The following is a 21,393-nucleotide window of genomic DNA, read 5'->3' as shown; positions in this document are numbered from 1 at the left end:
ACCCAGTGACTTAAGCTCATCTGTCAAGCCCACGGGAAGTCCCTCCAGCACTGGTTACCTGTGCCACAAAAGACACGTCTATCGGCGAGGAAGGACACAGGCAACCGCCCGGGGTTGGTGATCTTCACAAGGTGTGTGCGGACGGTACCAGGAATGACACAGCCAAAGTCCAGGATGTACTCAGGCAGCTGAACTCTGAAAGGAATAGAGACATTCCTTAAACCACAGCCCGGCTACATTTCCAGGTGGACAGAAGACACAAATAAAGTGGGTATTTGCTGCTGTAAAAACCCAGCTCAAGCCTGTGAAAGCCAAGGCCTGACCACCTGGTAGTAACACTTTGGTAAGTCACGGAGGGTGCAGGTCCTAGGTTTTATCAGCTACCAACGGGACCTCAACATAAAATTGTGTTTAACTGGTCGCAGCTCCTCGGCTACAAAGAGCCACTGTGGCTAAGTCCACCAGACCTCCACTGGCCTCAGTGGAACTGCTAACCTGGTGTACAGCCCAAGCCTGAAATCGCTTCAGGACCTTGCAATGAGATTTGCCTGCACAGGCAATCTTCCCTGCTCTGCAGCCAGGTCTGTCCCCAGAGCAGCCCCGGGAAAGGCAGGAATCGACACCTACAGCGTTCAAGGGCAGCTCCTTCTCCAGAGCAATCCCACTCGGGAAAGCGCATAAGTGGTCTGTTTTGCAGAGCATTTTCTTCCTGAACTGGAGCCTACCGTGCCCCTGCCTCATCAGGAAGGAGCAGAGGGAAGGACCAAGGCACCCAGGCAAGCCCTACGGTCCCACCAGCATCTACACCCCCTGCTTTAGGGTTTCTCAGCCCGTGCGATTCCCTGCTGGCTTTGCTTAGCGTGGCCTGTCAGTTGGAACAAAGATGCCAGCTTTGAGCTGCCTCTTTCAGAGCTGGTCAGCAGGGACGGTGTCTGTGCTGTCTGGAGGGGCTGGATGGTCTGCACTGCACCCCCTCAGCACTAAGAGCAGAACCCAGCATCTGTGGGGAGCTGAGCACCCCAGGGTGGCACTATGAAGTGAGGACACTCGGCTGCTCACAGGGAGCACGTCAGAGCTACCAGGGTCAGACCCTTTCTGCAGTGCCCAGCTACGGCCAGCTCTGCAGACACCAGGAGCTCTCGGGAGCAGGGGTGCACTGCTGGGTGTCACCCTCGGGGCACCTGGAGTCTCTACTAACTTGAGAAGCCTCCGACGAGCACGCTGGTCAAAGGCCGCTTCCTCTGGGGGACCGGAGCTGAGAGCTTTCTGCTGCTCCAGGGCATGTTCCTCTATCAGCAACTGCTCCATCTGCAGCTGCAGCTGCGTGTCCCACTGAGGAAAGGAAAGAGAGCGGCTGGTTAGCAAAGGTCCTGCCCAAGGCACAGGCTTGTCTCTGAGAGAGGATCCCACCCTGATCTTGTTGAGAGGGGCGATGGAGTCCCTCTGCCTCGCTGCTCAGCGTCTGTGACACCTCCTGCTCCCTTAGTCAAGACCTGATCTCAAGGGAAACAAACTCCAGCACCTTCGCCTGCCCAGTCACTGTCACAAAAGCTGATCTGGCCAGACAGCCAGCCAGACAAGCCAGGAACCTTCCAGAGCTCCGAGTATTTGCCTGCCCCCCAACCAGTGCCAGAGCAGCTTGGACAGCAGCTCTCTTGGAAAGGGAACCACGAGAAAGCTGACGCCTCTTGGAGATGACCGCTGACAGCACAGCCCCAGGGCGCAGTCAGGCTGCTGCTGGTAAGCTGGGTCGTGAGCAACAAACCCCTCAGCCACGACCCGCAGCTCCTTCAAAGTGCCAGGAACTCAGTCACTTGAGCACGGCCTTCAGGAGCTCTCCCTGAGGCAGTCGGGGAGCTGGTGCATCTGCTGGAGGGACAACAGCCAGAGCTGGGCAGCCCCTGGGGCAACGCTGAGCTGACACATGGTCGTGGCCAGGTGCGGGCAGGGAGGTCCCAAGTGCCAGCAGGGCCCCAGGAAGCCTGCTGCGGGGTGCCCAGGGCTCGAGTGACACAGGGGCAGGGTGGCACATGCCAAATGGGGCTTCTCACCGCGGTGTCCGCATCGTCCCTGGGTGGCTCCGCGGCCGCCGCCTCCCCCAAAGCAACTGCTTCAGCTCGCTGGCTGTCCTTTGCCATCTTTTCTTTGGCCTCTTTGAGGACCTTCTCATATTTTGCATTTCCTGGAGGAAGAAGAGATCCACAAATAGAAGCGTGGACGCCGTGCCAATCCCACTTAAGCTGGGAAGCCCCACTCCCCTGATGCTGGCCTCTCCCAGAAACAAACTCCTTGAGCAATCTATGGGAAGTGGATGCTGCTGCTCCTCTCTGAATCCTGACGTTCACTACCACCCACCTTCCCCTCTACAGAGGAGCATCCCATCCCCTGCAACGCCATGGCAAATCCAACCCTGCCAACATCCCTGCCAGCCCGCGTTACAGCTTCCCCAAGCTTTTCTGCCCAGCCGCCACCTTCCCAGGCCTCCGACAGATATGCTGGCAAGCTCTGCAGGGTGGTTCCTGGGGCAAAGCCCACATGGACTCACCTACTAGAGACTCAGGAAGCAACCCGAGGGTTGAGTGTTGCTCTGACAGCCCTGAAACCTCCAGGCTCAGTGGGGGTGGGGGTGAGCTGCCCTGTGGGCATATGACATGGGGAAAAAGCCAGGGGACCTTCCTGCGGAGCAGAGAGGCAGTGCTCACCGCTGATGTTCCTGGGCAGGTCCAAGCAGATCCTGGGAAGGGTCCCTTCTCCTCTCAGGGTGATGCTTGCTGGTTCCAGGTGACCCACTTGAATCTGCAAAGCCCTGCAGAAGACTCCAGGCACTCCTGGCAGGTAACAGACTTTGAGCACTTGCTCCTTGCCAGGTCCAATGTAACCCTGCAGGGCACGGGAGACAAGAGAGGGAATGCACCAAAGAGCGTTTGGTGGGGGGACGGCTCAGGCGACAGACACACTGAGAAGAGAAAACAGCTTCTCCTATGGAAGAAAACGTCAGACAACATGGCCTTCTGGCTTTCTCGTATCCTAAAAGCTCGAGTCTCCTACACCAGGGTGCAGTACGTCCTTCAGAGGGCTCGCAAGGCTGCATTCCCACAGCACAGACCGCCCTTTGCTCAGCAGGAGCGCAGCTCTGCTGCTCACAGCGCTTACCCTCTGCTAGCAAGAGCCAGACTGAATAAAGAAAAGCTCTTTTACCAGCTGCTGTGGAAGACGAGCTAAAGCCCATGCCCTCAGCAGGGCCAGCAGCTCCTCACACTGCACGTCAGTGGTTCCCAGGCTGCTGCTGAAGGGCCTGACTCATTCATCATCCCAACCAAACATCTCCTGCCTGCGTGGTTACACCAGGGGTGCGTGAGCCCATCCAGACTCACAGCAACCTGCAAACATACATCTCTGGAAATGCAGGAGCAGACTAGGACAAATTCTAGGGAAGAAGGTGTTGCTGGGAAGGACATCTCCTCTCGGGGCTTCCAGAAAGGCTCTCCAAGCCTCAGGCTGGGCTCACGCCAGCCACATCGAGAGCAAATGGAAGCAGACAGCAGCATGGCTCTGGGTGACCGGGCACAGACGCAGACGCCTTTGGCTCGCCCTCTGCACGCTGGGCTGGACCCTCGGCTCCCCTTCACGCTGCAGGGGAAGCCGCTGAGTGGGACAGCTCCTGCCACTTGGTCCCCTGAGCCCGTACTCCAGCGCACAGCGCAGCTGCAGCAAAGGTGAGCCCTGCCAAGCTGCCAGCACCCACGCTGCTGCTGCAGCAGCTGGCTGCACGGGTCCAAGCAGAGCTGCGTCTTCGGAAGCCCGCGGGAAGAGGGCATCAGTGTGTCATCCCTTGTAGGAGACGGGCACGAAAACAATGTGAAAGCCATTTGGCTTCCTCTTCCCCTTGCAAAAAGAGACAAAGGTAAGAACGCTGCTTCAGCTCAAAGACATCCACGCGGGACTAAGAAGCTGGGGCGCCGGGATGCTGCAAACTCCTCTCCTGGCTGTTCCAGCCCCGATCCTCCCTGACCCCCTCGCTGCCCCACAAAACTGCTGCAAAGCAGCAAAGCTGGAGGAGGGACCAATACAGGGGCTGCTAAAATTTCTGGCAAAGCAGCTTCATGCCCAGGCAAGACAGTATTTCAGTCCTGCTTAGTGCTGGCAGGGGGCAGGTGGGGTTTCTTACAGGCAGGGACAGGGAGTACGCCCTGCTTGACCACACAACCTGGGGAAGGTGACCCTCACAAGAGCCTGCACCATCTGGCTCCAGTGTCGGCACAACCACAGAGCTCAGCACTCGGGGTCCAAAGAGCTACCGAAGCCCTCGTGCCTCCCGCCGGCGGCTGCTGCAGGATGCCAGAGCCACCCGCCAGCAAAGGCCATGAAGGGGCTCTAGTAGGACCGCGCTTGCTCGACCTTCTCTGCCACGCAGCAGCAGCTGCTTACAGCCCTGGCTCTCCGTGCTGGTTTTGTGGCTCTGTCTTCCTTTTCTTTTTTTCCACCCACCCCACCACCTTTTTTCCCTACAACCCTCTCCTGGGCAGCCTGGCCAGGGTGAATCACTCGTGCTACTCACCGTGCTGGGCACGGCCAGGGGCACGCCGAGCGGAGGGCTGTCCGCAGCGGCTGCGCTGGAGCCGAGCACCACGTAGGTGAATCCCATCTTCCCTCTGTTCTGCAGGGTGACTTCCGCTTCCCTGACTTTGTTAAACAGCTGGAGAGAAGACAGAGGAGCGGGAAGTTACAGACGCAGGTCTGCTGCTGGGAGTCTCCTTCTCTTTTCCCTGGCTTGAAAGCACATGAACACAGCGCAGAAGCAGGGAGCGCAGAGGAGGTACAGGCACTGCGGTGTCCTGGGTTAACCTGGGCAACCCCCAGCCACAGGGTACCTCTTAGCCCTACGCAGGAACACTATCGACGGCAGCACGTAGAGGTGCAGTAATAAATAAACCAGGGGATACAAGCCCCCTGCTCTTTAAGGTGTCACCTAACAGCCAGCTGAAACAAAAGAGGAGGCATCGAGGCATTTCAGAACAAGAGGCACCTGCATACAAGTATTGCTTCTGTTTTGCCTGCAAAAAGTAGAGACAGACAGGGCAACAGCCAAACAGGGCCAACAGCTGGAAGGGTCTGTGGGGATTTTAACTGAAAAGGAGTGCCAATTGTTCTGGGACATTCTCGCCAGATGCAGTGACTGGAAGCCCAAGTTAACTTCCTCCCTGGTTTATTTTGTTGATTAATCAAGAGCATTAAAAGAAAGCATCTCCTTGGACCTCAGGCTTTAGGAACGGATGGGCGGATGAGGGTCCTGGGGACGTGTCCCTTTGGAGATCACCACGGGGTCCCTGCCTGTCCCGGGAGGCAGCGCTCGTTACCTTGAAGAGGAGGAAATCCCAAATATGGGGGGGTAGAGATGGCCATTAAAAAACAACTCTGATGCAGAATGTATCACCCAAAGGCAGTACTTCCAAGCGACAGAGCCAACAGAGTAGCTGGGAAGGGAAGAGCGCCCGAGACCTCGGTGGGCAGCAACGCGCCGGCGACAGTTCCAAGACAAGGACCAAGAGAAGCGTGCGGTACCTGCAGCCCGCAGTCGATCTCCGTCACGTCAAGGAAGTAGTTGATGAGCGAAGCCTCCCCACTCAGCGCAATCTCGTAGGTCGGGCCTCCCTCCACACTGCACAGCGCCATGACACGGGCAGCAATGTTTGTGCGGCCAACGAAGGTGAATGTGACGCGCTGGCTCTTGCCCGGCGGCAGCACGCCGTACAGTGGCAGGACATCAAAAACCTGGAGGCAGGGGAGGAGAGACAGAGATGTCGAGCGTGGAAATTGATGCAGAAGAGCAGCCGTGGCTTGGAGCAAAGTACAGATGTGGCTGGAGGGGCCTCTTCATCACAAGCGAGATCACCCTAATCTCATTCTGCATCCATTCCACTTACCGGTGGGAGAGACCCTGGGAAAAATCTTCTCCCATACTAATTAATGTATTAATACACTAAATTAATTTGGGATGTCTCCTGGCAGCAAGACATTCTCTCAGCTGAAGAACTTGCCTTTAAAAACACTTTTTACTGCCTTCAGAAACACACGAGACTTGGAGATGAGAGCCCTTGGAGCTGGGGGTGGACTCCAGCCCAGCTCGTCTGATTCCTGACACTTTTCACTCTCTCTCCGACCCACACACTGCTCTCGCAAAAGCTACTGCAAAAGCTACTGCAAAAATTTCCTACCGAGCACCTGATGAGCAACAAGACGAACAACACCCTCCACAGGCGCTGCACAGGCAGGACCCTCGGTCAGCCCTACATGGCCGGTTGCTTCAGCAGCGCTGCGCAACGTGCTGGGAGGGATGCGAGGCCACTCCGTGAGCAGCACCGAGGGCCACCAGTGGCAGCAGGGGCTACGTAACTGTTTGCCACGCTGGGAACGGGGAAGTGAGACAGATGCCCACTTACCTCCTCCACTCCCGAGGGGAGGGGCTCCACCTCCACAAACCGCATCCTTTCCTGGGTCCTCACCGGCCTCCGACTTTCCAGATCCACAGCAGCGGACGGCAGCAGCTGGAAAACAAGCACCATGGGCTACAGGAGGCAGCTGGCTGGGCTGAGGGGGATCACTGTGCTGCAGGCTCCACCGCCTCATCGAGCCAAGAGCAGCTAAGATGGGACACAGGCACACACCAAGTACGGGGACGCCTGTGCCATTAGCCGAGTGTGGGTCCAAGACCCGTGCGGATGAGACACGAGGTGCAGGTGGAGCCCGTGTCACACCGGCAGGTGGGCTCGGACCCACCGGCTTGCACGAGGAAGCGGGGTGCTCCCAGCACCCTGTCCTGGCAGGGACCTCGAGGGCACGTTGCACCCTCATGCCACCCCAGCTTTGCTCACTCCTGCCCAAGAAACGCACCAAACACCCCACCCCTGGACAGCTCAGGTTCTCCATGACAACAATAGGAATGCAGCTGCAAGCGAGAAGTGTCAAAAAGGGGAAATAAGGACTTCAGAAGTCCTTGGCACAGCTGTCCCATTTCAGGTGGTGCTTAGCTTTCCCCTTGTGCACTCGTCAGTGCCGGAGGGCTGAGGATCGCCATTTCTCTTGAATAACACCATCCTGAAAAAGGCAGCTGAGATGTTTTTCTGCCTTGCAGCAGCTGAGGGCTGGTGTTTAACCTCAGAGGTGCCATCCTTTAAATGGAACCTCGTCCCTGGGCTTCTGACCCCTATTTATAAGCAAGGGCTTTGTGATTGCTCTTGAAGTTTAAGAATACCTGCTGCTTCGGTAACATGAAGGAGGGCTTTGCGCTGGGGCTCTGACATGGGCAGGGTATGTACAGCACATCCTCAGGCCTAACCAGAGGCTACATCTCTCCAAGGAGATAAAGCACTGGGAAGGCTGAGCCTTCTCACATCTCAGTGCTCTTTCTGTTGTCTCCACATCTTCCAGCCTGCAAAGCTTTGCCAAGGGCATATTCCCAAAGACGCTAACCCACATCTTTCCCAGGCTTATGGTCTCCCACCTCCCCAGGAAGGCTACATGGACATTGCCTTGATACAGTGACACAAGCAGAAGACAACGCTGCAACCCAGATGTATCCTTTGAAGCAATTTTGGATCCTACCTAGCCATATCCCCTTGAATTTCCCTGCTTTATCTGTGCATACATGGCAACAAAGCAGGGCACAAAAATGATTTCATGCTTCTATCTGAAAACATTCAGCCGCGCTATTCTTTATGCCTACCAGGTATCCTTTTTCCTGATTCAGAAAACACGTGCAGAGCTACAACATTAAAACCACTGATATTTAGATGTCAGCAGGTGCGACCCCCCTCCTTGAACTTGACACCAACTCCAGCACTTTCAGAACCTCCTGTGCTCTCCTATATCCTTTTTTATTGCCCCAGGAGCAGCCTCTGTCCCACGCGAAGCAAAAGGTGCCATCAGCTCCCACTAGCACCGAGGCCAAGCCCCAAAGCACCGAGGCTCACCAGGAAGGTCAGCAGACCAAAGGCTGTTTCCCATACTAAGAGGAAAAGACAGCGACTTTGTCAAGTCTCCATTTATAAAAAGGCAGCTCTGTGGCCATCGCTGCAATACCGGGGCTCGGGCGAAGGCAGAGACGTGACAACGGGTGGCTCTAGCTGGGGCTGAGAAGGTGGTACATGGAGACCAGTACTGGGCAGGGCTTGACAGAGGAAGGGAACTGGAAGCCTCCACATCACGGTGCAGGTAAAACCCCTCCTTTCACAGTGCAAAAAAAACCCAGCCAAAAAACCCCAACCTCACCACAGGTCAGGAGGACCTGAATGGGCTTCTCCAAACAACACTACCCTACTTGTCCCTCCCCATAAGCCCCGTGTCCAGCTGCTGGCCCTGCTGCCCAGCCCACTCTCAGGGCACATGGCAGCAGGGCAGCAAAAAAGGGACGCTACGCTGGCACCAGCACGGCTTTTTGGTGGCAAGCTGGGGGAGGCAACGCAAAACAGTGAGCGTACAAGAAAATCTACCTTTGCTTCCAGGGAGTCCTCTGCATCTGCTGGCTCTTGGGCAGGATCCCCCACTGCTCCCAGGGCTTCAGCTGGCTCCTCTACGCATCCGTCACTGACACTGCTCTCTGCAGATGCCGAGTGCTCCGAGCAGGCTCCCTCCTCCTTCGGTGGCTGGGGTTTGATGAACAGTTTAGGTGCTGGAGGGCTGAACCTGGAAGAAACCGTAACTTCCATCATGAAGCTGCAGTAGGAGGGAGGAAGACCTGGACAAGCAGCTCCTTGGCAGGACGTGGCCCCTGGGTGGGCACTGGTGCCGCCAGCCCAGGAATGGATCCGACCTGGCAGCTCCAGAACCAGGATGCAGCAGGTCAATGCTGGGGGCTGCCCAGGGACAACGCTGGTCCAGCAGTGGCAGCTGCTTGCCATGAGGAACTGCAGATATCAGAGGTGAACACCTTGCAGGGAGACAAAAGGACAAACTGCACAAAAAGGTGGGACTGAGACACAAAGGGGCAGATCTGGATGGCGATGCGCCAGCACAGACCCAGCGCCGCAAGGAGGTTTTCAGCTCTTCTAGGTATTTACCCTGAATTCTCCCCTGGGCGGTTACGCACAGCTGCGGGTCAGGACCAGCAGCGGCGATGGCAGGAGCAGGGACGGAGCCCGCCGCCTGCTGTGCCTGAACCCCGACAGAGCCGGCACGAGCCCAGCACGGGACACCTTCGCACACGCAAGGAACACGGGAAGACACGTCAAGCGGCTCCAGGCAGAGACTCGCAATTAAACAGCCCATTGATCCCCGATGAGCACCAAAGCAGCCGCGATTAGTACTTTGGGGAAGGAAACGCTGGTCATTTTTAATCAATCTATTCCAATCGCGACACCGAGATTCAGCTCCCTGCCGTGCCACAGGTACTCCTTGGCTGCAAAACAGCAGCTCGAACCGCACCTCGCGCCACAAAGGCTGCAGCTCTGCTGAAACGAGCTTATAACCGGTGTGGCACGTCCTGATGCCATCATTACCTCCCCAGCAGTTTCTAAACAAAAACTGTTGGAGGACAAATTTGGCAAATGGTTCAGCAAAGCAGTTCAACCGCTCGTTTTGCAAACAGAGCCGAGTTTATCCTTTGAGCAACAGCAGCCAGTAAAAAGCATGAGTTAACGTTTTCAGAATTCCCAAGTGACTCTGACTATGGTCCCTGTATGAAATTGCAGCAGGTGCTCACAGTAGCTCTGCTTGGATTTCCAACGCCACGTGGAGGGACGCGCTCAGGCCATGCCTACCTGCCGCTGTGCCTAGTCGTAAGCGTTCCCCCCGCAGTCAAACACGGCACATTTTTTACAGCTGGGAATTCAGTGCCTTGAACCACGGGCTCCAAACAAAGATTTGTCTTTAGTATCTAAGGCTGGTTTTCATTTCTGGATTACAGGCTCTGCTCTTCATAACCCGGAAGAGATCCGCCTGACTTGCCCTCCCTACAGCGACATGCAAGAACACGGCTTGGCCCAGGTGAGCCCCTGACAGCCCTCCCTCCGCCTGCTGCTGGGACGCCACGGGGACCCCGAGCAACAGCTCGGCACCGTCCGTGGGGAAGAACAAACCAGGGCTGGAGGGGATGAAGGTGCTCGCTCAGCCCTGCAGCGCATCGCCCACCTACGGTCCCACCCACGCAACCTCTGCTCCTCCCAGCCCAGGCACCCGGGTGCATGTTGGGGGGCCCTGATGGGCGACCAAACTGCCCGACACCTCCAGCGGCCGCTGACTTGGGCAGCTCCGTAAGGATGAGATAAATCCAGCTCAGCTGGGACAGTGGTGCTTTTGGGCAGCCTGCAGCTGCACGCTACCTTTCCCTGGCGGCAGGGGAGATGCCCGCAGTGTCAGGCCACCAAGAGGAGCACCTCAACACCCTCCAGCCACGCACCAGCCCACACACCCGTTGGGCGCCTGGGTCCGGCCGTCAACACGGCAGCTGTCCCAGAACCGCTCGCTACGATGCACATGGTGAGGAAATGAAACCGCAGCTCTTAGAGTGGCTCGTGATAAATACTGTGGCTGAGTAACAGCTCCCGAGGAGAGGGAAACCCCCAAGATGGAAAATCCATAATCATTTATTAAGGTACCTCTAGTTCTACAGAACGGTTTGAGGCAACTTCACCAGACCGTGGTGCCTAGACAACAACAGTATTTTTCCCTCTAAAGTAGAAGCCCTCTGGGACCCAGCGCTGGGAGATGATGCGATTAGCAAGTCCTGCTGCGGCGAAGCGTGAAGCAGCACAGCCAGGGACTCTTTCCAGTGGGGGAAAGTCAAAACGAACAACAATGAGCATCACATGAAAAGGAAGGGAGTGAGGAACCCGAGGTGTCAACAGAAAGCTGATCTCTATGACACGACATCTTCCTGGCACTGAAGGAAAGGGGGTTGGTCCTGGGAAAGAAGGGCAAGATGATGAGATGTTTGGCATCAGCCCAGGCTTGAGGTAACCCTTTCTCAGAATCAGGACCTTCTGGGCAGCCTCCAGCACTTTCAGAGCAAGGCTGTGAACGCAGGGATGAAGGCAAGGAGCAGAGAGCGGCTCCTCCGCCTGCAGAAGGGACCAGCCCCAAAGCAGAGGGGCCAAAGGGCTGCGGAAGTGCCTCCACCAGCACGCTGGAGCGGAGATGAGGAGCCTCCTGACATAAGCAGGTCAGCCTGGGGCTGGAGGGGCTGACAGCAAGGTGTTAACCCCCCTGTGTCCATCTCACCCAACCTGACCACCCGTCAGATGAGACAAAATGGATCCAGGTATTAACAGGGGGGATTCAATGGCAGCACAGGCACACTGACAGCAGGGAGAGAAGAGTCCTTCCTGCTAGGGCCAGGACAGCCTTGTGCCACCCACCATCTGAACCGCTGAGACATTAGGAAAAAAATCATCTCAGCCTGTCTCTTGGTTTCTGAGCCTCCTAAGGACACAGCTTCACACCACTTCCCACACCCACCTCCCAAAACAGAGGAGCTAGAAATCACACCGCTTCTGCAAACTGCGCGTGAAGATTCAGGCAGGATGACATGACCTTGCCAGCTCAGGCTGTGTGAGAGCCACCACCAGCAGGACAGACACCCCAGAACGGTGATCTGAAGACCCGAGGTCCCTGCAGGTCCTGCCAGCACCAAGGACACGTGCCAGGAGCCACCACCCCTTTGCATTAAATGCAGGAGTTTTAACAGCGCTGAGGCTGCTGCCCTGGTGCGTGGCACCCACACGCCCAGCATCCTTGCCCAGGCCCCCAGGGACCACACGCTGGTGCATCCCTTCGGCACAGCCAAAGCACCGGGGGAAAACAAGCCCCCCAACAAAGCCCGAGCTCTGTCACAGGGCAAAGCACCAGAGACCACGCGCCCCTGAGGCATCTAAACAGGCTTACGGACCCCGACGATGCACTTTGATTTGTCCTGCAGGCCAACAGACGCAGATTAAAAAGGGACTTTGGAACAAGCAAGACAGCTCAAGGGTGTTTGCAACTGAAAACAAAACAATGTGATACAGAAGTAAACTCAAAACCTGCCCAGTGCACCCTGTGGGAACACGCAGCTTGAGCTGGGCCACATGGCCAGCAGCTGGGGAAGGTGGTGGTGATGGTCTGCCCTCGCCAAGAGCAAAAACTAGAAACTGCATTTTGTCCCAATGCCCTGATGACTATTTCTTTGCTAGGATAAATTCCTCTGCTGAGCTAAGATTTGTGCATTTACTGAACCACCCGTTGACATTCAGACCAGGCAGCGCGGAGACAGAGAAGCAACATCACTACAGTGAGATCCGACAGCTCCAACTGTCACTGTGCGCGCCCTGGAAATGACTAACCGCACAGCAATGGCTGGACTGTGTTGCTGATATGATTGCTCAAAGTAGCAGCAGTGACTAAAGAGTAAGGAGGAAAAAATGGGTTGAACAATTAGAAGAAACAAAAAAACCAAACCCACTTTAAGCACAAATAGTCTTGTCCAGGCAGAGAAACAACATTTTTCTCTCCTGGCCAAAATAAATGTGTGTGTCTGATTGATGCTGGGAGTCTCTGGCGATCAGCTCCAGCAAGGTTAGAAGTGTGGACGCTTCAATTCTATCGATCTCGCCTTCACGAGACCTGATGTTTGATTCCCTCGATGTCAGACCAAGTTAGTTTGATCTGATAATTTAGAATAGCAACAGTGCTTAATGTAGACCAGAAATAATATCTGACATGCTGCCCTTCTGCTGGGCTCTTAATGAGCCATCTGAGGTGTTAATAGCCTGGAGACCATCTTCATTTCCAGCCCTGACATGGAGAATCACATGGTGTCTGCCGAGGGACCCAGAGCGAGCACATTACTGCTGAATTAACATGCAGAGCAGAAAAGGGAGCTGTCCTAACGTCCACAGCACTAACGAGCCAGCAAAGGGGCTATGCCAAACCCTCTGGAGCAGGGGCTGCTATCCTGCCAGATGCTCAGCTATCCTGCCAGATGCTCAGGACCCTCAGCTGCTACCAACTCAGAGCTGGGTAACTCAGCGTCTGCCGGAAGAACCTGCAGGCTCAGGTCCAGCAAAGCTAGTTTAAGTGGAGATGGGGGAATTAAAAGCTGAAAACTGATTCAGCAGTCACATTTCCAAAACCCTAAAAAAAAAAAAAAAAACCAAAAACCAAACCAAACAGGCAACTGGCCAATAAGTGGCCCCAGAGGAAATTAATTCCACACAGGCTTTGCTCCAATGTGTGTGTTTCTCTGTTATCATAAAATATATGCATTGTTCTACCATCAACATTAGATTTTTCCCTTAGCTTGTAATTAAACCCTAATCTAATTTACCAGGAGATGACAGGGGCTTCCGAGCAAAGCTTACAGCCCTGTTACTCTTTCCCTGTCCACCTCCTTGCACCTGCTTTTGCAGACTTTCCCCTGCATTTTAGGGTCTGTTCTTGAAGGTGCCGCGCATGAAGGGCCACACCGGACTGGCCGTTCCCTGGTAAGACCCCGCTGTGAACGGGCTACCCCAGTGTCCACAGCTTCTCCCCCAAGCCCTCCTCACCGCCATAGCTAATGCCAGTGCCCGGTCTCCTCTAAGCCAAATTCCAACTCCCTAAACAAAACTGATCTCTGTTATTTGCAATAGCAGCACTTCAACGCGCAGTGGTTAACTTTGCTTGGTTTCCCAGGGCATTATGGAAAAACCAGTTGCTACTGCCATTAAAACCGCCCAGACTAGACTTCTGTACTACGCAGAGAGGCCACGGCGGGAGGAACTGCTAGAAATGTGTTTATAGACGTGCTGCAGCACCACTGCAAGAGTGCTCTTGGGCTTGGAAACCACTGACCAGGGCTGGATGCCCTGCCTCCCAGGGATGCTCAGACAAGCGCTCCCACCGACACCTGCAGCTGGACCTACAGCCCCAGCAGAACCTGCCGTTTTGGTGAAAAATGCTGAATCAACTGCACATCGCATTCACAAAACAGCTAACAGACAAAAACTCCCTTCTCCAGGGTGGTGTTTGCCTCAGGCCACCAGGGTCTGCGAGCACAGCTCTCCACAGCAGCTTTCCTTCCCGGGGAACCAGTACGGGGGCTACAGCAAAGCAGCAGCAAGGGACCGGGGCAGCAGCAGGTCCTTCTGGTGGCAGCGCCTATGTAGGCTCTTAGGATGAAATGACAACGTACAGGGTCGGCAGGGATGGAAAACCGGTGATGTTACCGTCCACGTGCCTAAGCATGGCTTTGTAGCTCCAGAGGCACAGCAGGACTCCAGGGTATGGGCTAAGCAAAAAGCGTTAGTAGTGTCATACAGCCCCAGCTTGGCTGGAGAACATGGTCTCCCCTGCAGCGTCCAACCGGCAGAGATCACCTTTTCCCTGAGCATCTAGCCTGACCACGGCTGGCAGGTGTTATTCCCACCAGGGAGAGTTGAAAGCTGCTTGCCAGATCCCAGGCAAACAGCCTGGGTCTTTGCCAGGTACAGACAGGACACTAGGAAGAGGAGCTTCAAGGAGAGGGCAACGGTGCACATACCTCAGCTGGCTCGCGTGGCCGCCCGTCAGGAATGACCAGTGGTACCGGACGAGAAGCGGGCTGCAGTTGGTCATCTCAATGTAACGCTCCACCTCAGTGTCATTCAAGATGCACCCAAAGTCCACGGCCATGGTCTGGAACTGGAGATTTGGGAAGAAGACTTCTCCCCGAACAGTGACCTGCTCCTCGTGAGGATGCTCGAGCAGCTGTATCTTCAGAGCCTTCTCTGCCACCCAGCTATTCAGACGCTCCTCGTGAGCAGGGTTAAATCCGATGGAGAAATGACGTTCCTCCCCTACCTCCAGCTTCGTTGGCTGCAAGGAGATTAAAAAGATCAAACACCAGCGTAATGAAGTCCAAGGCTGGATAGCATGGAACACGTCAATGTCTTAAAGCATGACCTCAGCGTGGGCTTCTCAGCCCACCCTGCACGTTCTTTACAGCGAGTGCCTGACTGCAAGCACCACGCTCTCGTCAGACTATTGCAGGCTCACGTTTCTGCGCTTTGCATCGATACCAGGGGGAAATAAATATTGTCCTACTGAATTCTGGACCCACAGAGGCTCTGTGCTAAACACACAGCCGAACCAGCACTCCGGCAAGCCAGGGCTGCTGCCCTGACTCCAGAGAAACTCCTTTATCCTCACAGCACAAGTGCACCGGCACGGCAGCCTCAGCCTCGCAGGGGCCAGTCACCGGCGCGGCACAGGAACGGTGCCCGCACCTCCACCAGCGCGTGTCCAGCAGAGCCCATGTCCAGCGCCTTCCACCACCGACAGGGCAGGTGCCAGGCGACAGTGGGAGGAGCACCCTCAGCCTTCCCGAAGGCAGAGCTGCCCTCACAGAGAGCAAGCTGCTCTTGAGGTTGGCTGAGGACGGCTGCTGCGAGTCCCAGGAGATACCTCTACTCCATGGCTTGCCCAGCCCTAGGTGCCTGCTCCCTTCTCCTCATGGCTTTGAGCCACGAAGTATCTTCCCAACTCGGGTATTTTTGTTTCTTCCAGCAGCTCGCTTCAGATCTGATTGAGTTGGGGCCAGGCTACTGCTGACTCTACAGGAGACCCTGCCAGAGGACCTCCCAACAGGAACGCACCGCCACATCCCTCCTCCTCAAAGCCCACCACGGGAAGGTCCTGCTCACCTGGACATCTGCAGGGAGGGGCTGCCGGGCCGCATCACAGACTCGGAAGGGTTGGTCTAAGGCCAGGACGACGCCCAGCGGCAGGGAGGACATGTTTTTTAAAGAAAGAGGCTTATGCTGTAGGCTGAGGACGTCACTGGGTAGCTACAGAAAGAGGAGACAAGAAAAAAACAACCTGAAGTGGCCACGCACCTCCCTTCCCTTCCGATGCATTTCAGAGTTTTCAACCCCAAAATTGCACACATGTCTTTTTCACTGTCTGTATTAGTTTCTACCCTTCTACAAGGTTTTTCTTTCAGAACGTCAGGTGCTTTTCACGTTTAGAAACCACAGCATCCCCCAGGGGGCCGGGAAACAGTCTCACATACAGACGAGGGAACAGCACCTCGAGAGGAGGCAGCTGCTTGACCAAGGTCAAAAGCAGAAAGTGAATCCAGAGCGCTTGTCTCCAGTTTACCCTCTCTTGGGCAGAATGGCACAAGACGATTTTCACCCCCAGTCATTTCGTACAGCCTTAGTGGCTCCAGGAGCCTCATAAAAGCAGGGATGGCTAGTCAGAAGAGAAAAGCAAGCGGGATTTGGCCTGGAGGAGAGAGCCTGCAGTAGCCTAAGGTTAGCTTGGAACATTTACACGCACAAACAGCCAGCTAGAAACCTCAACGGTCTGGTTGCAACGTGTGTCCTGCTGTCCCTGCTCCAGTGACAAAGTGTCTGTAGCCTCACAGTCAAGCTCAGCCTAAGCTATTTCTTCCTGCTTATGCATCGCTCTGGCCTTCCTGCAGGGTTCACATCAACTAGGCAGCGGTTGGGAAACTAGTTCTGGATGTATCGATATCCAACAGCTGCAGTGTCATAGCACTCGATAAACCAGAGCACGGGGCATCAAGCAGAACACAGGCAGACATCAGGAACAGCTGAAAAGCTTCTCATTAAGTGTGAACCGCCCGCTTGCAGGATTTTGTGCTTCTCTGGAAGCCTGGGAACCAGAGGAGAGGCCTGAAAATACAGAAACTAAATAATGGACAATCTTCTCTGTTTCAGACACCGCATTGGAGAGGGAAAGATGATGGAGGAGTCAGGACCCAGAGACTAAAGGGCTCCTGTTTTGCATCGGTGTTGTCATCACTGCAGCTGAGGGATGACTGCAGGTCCTTTGAAGGAGGTGAGGCTGAGGGAAACGCAAAGAGCATCCATGCCAAGAGCAGGGAAGGCAGAGAGAGACAAAAGATGACAGTTTTCCTTCACCAGCCTGAGGAATTGGCAGGAAGCTCCATTTTTCTCAGCTTCCCTGCAGGATCGGTGTTCAGACATCCCCATGCCTTGGAGGAGCCTCAAAAACCTCCCTTCATCCTGACTACACAAATGCGTGTCTCTCTACAAGTGGCTACGATCCCCCCTCAGCGCAGCAGCTGCAATCTCAGCTTTACTTCGCTGAAGTCAGAAAACCATCTCATCACTAAGAATACCCTCACTTACTTCACAAAGCACCTCAGGAAGGGTGAGGAGGGGTTTAGCATCGCTCAGCTGCAGCGATCGGCTCTTCCCCCAGCAGCCCCAGCGCACAAGGCAGCTGTGCAACGGCCACGCTGCGCTCGCGGGTCCCACTGCCTCACCTGTGCCCTTGGCGCAGCAGCTCGATCCTGCCTCCACCTCGAGAAGGGCAGAGCTGTGACTGTCCCCGACCCCAGGGCAGCAAAATCACCATCTCTGTGGTAGAACCATCTCGTGGTAACGGCCAAAGCTTGCTCTGGCTCGAATCGATAGCCGAAGCCCCGTGGACCTGGGGAAGCCGTTTAACAATCCCCGTCCCCCCCCCCGTGTTTAACAGGCACACACACCCTGCAGGCTTTCGGCCATCAGCCACGCTCTTCAATGCCAGGATGCAATCCTGAGACTTACCTTCTCCACCCGGAATGCGATTTCTCTGGTAGACACTTGCAGAACGGGATCAACGAACTCACACGTGACGTCCATCTGCATTATCTGTGCCTTCCCCGCCTTGCTCCCCACCACGGCGTGACACAGCAGCCGCTCCTTCACCACCTGCATGCAAGAGTCACGCGTCACCCAAGCAGGTGCTGGCAGGGCATCCACAAAACACGCTGCAGTTGCTAGCCACCCAACCACGGACCCTATTCCTGCCGCAACTTACAGCCACTGCTCTCCTCAATAGCCCCCTCCTCTTGTTATGCTGCATCCTATTTATGAGGGCACTCAGCTAGGCGAGCGATCAAGCCTTCTGCAAGCTGCCACTGAGGCAACCCTTGCAAGCACCTTTCAGATCATTAGGAACAGCAGGAGCTTCATGAAGATTCATTCCACATTTGCTTAAACACCTGGGCCCAGCGGTCCCAGAGCCAAGGAATGTACACCAGGGTTAGCTGGCAGCTCCTCTGCAGAGTTGGATTTCCCCTGGCCTGGAAAGAAGGGCCCGGGGGGGGAGAACACCCCGTGACCCTGCTGAGCTGCCACCCAAGGGTGCTGCCAGACCCGGCTGCCCTTGGGACACCAAGGCTGGCTGAGAGTCTGGGGTGAGCTGGTATGGAAATACCGACAACAAGTCAAGCTGTCAATTATAACGGTCCCTGGGAACACTTTCCCATGTGGATGAACGTCACTCTGACCATCAGGGCTGGCACGCACTGTTTTTTCTCCTCCAGGACTCAGCGCTAGACAAGCCTCTGCCCATGTTTGTCTACAGAGGAAAAATGATGCTGCTCTCAGACTCTCCCTCTCTTCACAGGTTTGGTGCTTGGGTTTTTTTAACTCACTCTTTTCACCAGATCTATGACCTCACATGTTTTCATTTATTTACAGCCTCTGCTCCTAGCCTAAGCGTAACTTATTTTCTCCGCCCTTCCTTTCTGCCTCAGCACACGACACCCTGTAACCTGCCCTCTGCTTCTGAAGCAGCAACATTCCCTTCAGCCCGCATTTTGGTACCAGCGAGCTGGGTTTATGGTGGCTATGGAAACACTGATGGCGGCCAGCAAGGAAAGCAGCCGGTGCTGCCATGGCAACTTGTGGCATTAAAACAGTTTCTGGAAAGCGCTTGCTCCTCTTCCCAAGGCAAATGTCAAGGGGTCGGAAGAAGCCCCAGCGGAGGTGACCTGGTGGGGAGGGCGCAGCCCTCGTGGGGCACCTCACCTGGGGAGTGCTGGAGGAGCCTTCCAGCACCATCTCCACAGTCTTGCCCGGCATCAGCTCTGTCCTCAGCGGTTGAAGCTTAAACACAGGGCAGGCAGGTTTGGGGCTCTGGGAGGAATCTGTGCCCTTGGTGTTACTGATGGCACGGAGACGGTCACGATGGCTGAACGTGGGGAAGCCTTCTGTTGACCAATACAGCTGGTGGGTGCGTCGTCCTCTGTTTGTCATCTTGAAACGGTAACAGCAGCGATCAAAGCTAGAAGACAAGCAGAGATGGAAAACGTTATGGGAGCTGCTATTTCCCAGCGGTCACCCAGCTTCAGCACCCCGATGGCGTTATCTGACCACACGCCCAGCAATAAAACCACCTCTGAAAAGGCTGACCTAGCTCAAAGCTTCAGCCAAAGCCAGACCTCGGCTGGCCCGAAGTTCAGCATCCAGCAGCTGGTCAGTTTGTGTACAGCAAGGAAAAGCTTCGCAAAGATCCATCACCTCAGGTACTCGCGAGCAGAGCATCACCCTTTGGTGCTCAGCACTCAGAGGGTTTTCCCAAGGTGCGTCCTGCAGGTCTCCCTGCACCAGGCACGAAGCTGGTCTGCCCTGGCTGCAGGTGGGTGGACGAACAGCTCTGCTGCCATTTCACCTGCCCCTGGGGAGCTGCTGCCTCAGGTGGCTTCCTCTGAAGATGCTACTGGGGAGCTGGCAGGGTGCAGAGACTCATCTGGAGATCTGGGCACCAGTTATCCCACCGTCGGGGCCCATCTTACCCCCCTCACTCCCCCATCTCTTAGGGAGCATCCAACTCTCCCTGCCCCCAACGCATCAGCTGAACAGGGCAGATGGTTTTGTGTCTTCGGAAGGTAAACGCACTGTGAGAACGCAGGATCAGCATAAGCTTCGCCCAAGACAAACACAGCAACAAGACCCGGTCTACCAGCTGAGGGAATGGAGTGACAACAAGAGATTGACCACTACAGCTAGATATAAACCAAAACGAATATTCCATGGAAATTGGTTCCATTATGTAAAGAAACACTAACTGCAGGCCAGCGTGGAATAATTATTCTACCCTCTATAAATCTGAGCACCACCAGGAACAGAATTGTTCCTACAACAGTTATTGGGTTTTTGAAAGGTACAGAACACGTGGCTTGCAAAATGCACGTCTGCCACAAGCAGCTAAACACCAACACAGAAGTGACAGATTAGAACAAACGAGTCTTTGAAACACACTTTACAAATGATGTGTACAAGGCTTAGTATGAACCGGTTTTCTGTTGTGGACAGCGGCAGATGAAGGCTAGGGGAAGCTCTGGGTAGATGCCTGATTTGTGGCTCTGGGAAAGCCCACCTCATCTGGGATGTCACCTGGGTCCCCCCAGCTCACCTGGTGGCAGCTCTGCACCCGCTGCCAACGGCGGCTCCCAACTAGCTTGCGGGCAAAGACACGAAGGGGGGCAGAGGACGACGACAGCAATCCCACCCACACTCTCCCCTCCGCAGTGCAGCCCATCTGTGGCTGCACAGAGCACAGGGCACGCTGGCCAAGTGCCAATCTCCCTGTAATGTCCCTGCTTACCTGGGGGGCTTGTGGGTGCACATTTAACACACCCCAACACCCCACCCCACCCCACTAATCTAGCCTCAATGCTTAAGGCAGCATCAACCTCCTCTTTCTAGCCCAAAATTTAGGTATCAGAGCACTGTGGAGCCTCTTTGCAGCCAGCAAAAGGAACAGGCACTTGGAGAAGAGTATTATTCTCGTCCCAAGAGGACTCCAACAGCAACAGCGCTTTGAAAAGGCTTATTTTCTCTCCCATTTATAAGAATGTAGCCAGTTTCAGACACACGCACTAGGATCCGCGAATGCCCCCTCCCGAGCTAAGCTCTTTCAGGTAGCACACGCAATTTATCCCACCCAACCTCAGCCAACCTCTCCTCCTCTCCCGCTCAGAGCTGCTCCTGCAGGCACCCTCGCTCGCTTCTGCCTCGGGCTGCCGCCGCCGCAGTGCTGGCAGACCGCAAGGAAAGCGGGCGGGGGAAACGAGGGAAGAGCAAGCGCCTCTAAAGAGCGGCCCAGCCGGGGAATCGGGGAAGACGAGCAAACTGATGGATGATACAGGGCAAAGAAACTCGGCAGCTCCTGCAGGACTCCCAGGCACAAGGGAAATAAACCAGCACCATTAATTCAGTCGAGGAGTTGCTAACAAGCTACCACCAAGGTTTTCCACTCTTGCGAGAGAATAGTCCATAGCGACTGGAAAGGTAAGCAACGTTATTGCAAACAGAAATATGTTTATACTTGTAATGTAGCATTTTCCAGCAGGAGGCTTCTGGGACCTGCTGTTTTCCTCCAGCTCATTCTTTGATAAAGTATGGAAATAAACATATTCCAACTAAAGACAAGTCAGGGACAACCTAGCAACTGGTTTCCATTTTGGTAGCTTCTGAGGGTATCTAACGACTTTGAAATGGCCATAGAACATTCCTAAAGGAGTTCCTGTGGCTTCGGTGAAGCAGAGCCAGGACCTCGAGCACTGAAGAACAACTAGCCTGAAGGACTACAGCAAAACTCCTTGCCGAGCCCATGTGGGAAGTGGGAGCCGAGAGATCC

General features: G+C 55.2%; 1 protein-coding gene across 1 annotated transcript in view; it reads right to left on the bottom strand.

Annotated features, from left to right (window-relative positions):
* LOC129783345 (hydrocephalus-inducing protein homolog) overlaps positions 1-19,007 on the bottom strand; it is a 32,241-nt gene extending 13,234 nt beyond the window's left edge. Inside the window, exons 1-12 of the mRNA XM_055793328.1 lie at positions 18,780-19,007; positions 17,532-17,675; positions 15,633-15,776; positions 14,492-14,805; positions 8,490-8,682; positions 6,441-6,545; positions 5,563-5,772; positions 4,559-4,696; positions 2,703-2,880; positions 2,052-2,182; positions 1,199-1,332; positions 59-195 (exon numbers count right to left, since the gene is read on the bottom strand). Of these exons, the coding sequence (XP_055649303.1) occupies positions 59-195; positions 1,199-1,332; positions 2,052-2,182; positions 2,703-2,880; positions 4,559-4,696; positions 5,563-5,772; positions 6,441-6,545; positions 8,490-8,682; positions 14,492-14,805; positions 15,633-15,776; positions 17,532-17,675; positions 18,780-19,007 (2,056 nt within the window). The remainder of the gene's footprint in view (positions 1-58; positions 196-1,198; positions 1,333-2,051; positions 2,183-2,702; positions 2,881-4,558; positions 4,697-5,562; positions 5,773-6,440; positions 6,546-8,489; positions 8,683-14,491; positions 14,806-15,632; positions 15,777-17,531; positions 17,676-18,779) is intronic.
* Positions 19,008-21,393: the final 2,386 nt, after the last annotated feature.

The sequence above is a fragment of the Falco peregrinus genome, unplaced genomic scaffold (assembly GCF_023634155.1).
Source record: "Falco peregrinus isolate bFalPer1 unplaced genomic scaffold, bFalPer1.pri scaffold_35, whole genome shotgun sequence".
Taxonomy (NCBI): Eukaryota; Metazoa; Chordata; class Aves; order Falconiformes; family Falconidae; genus Falco; species Falco peregrinus.
Note: the sequence above shows the minus strand (reverse complement) of the source record. Positions and strands in the feature narration are given on the sequence as shown.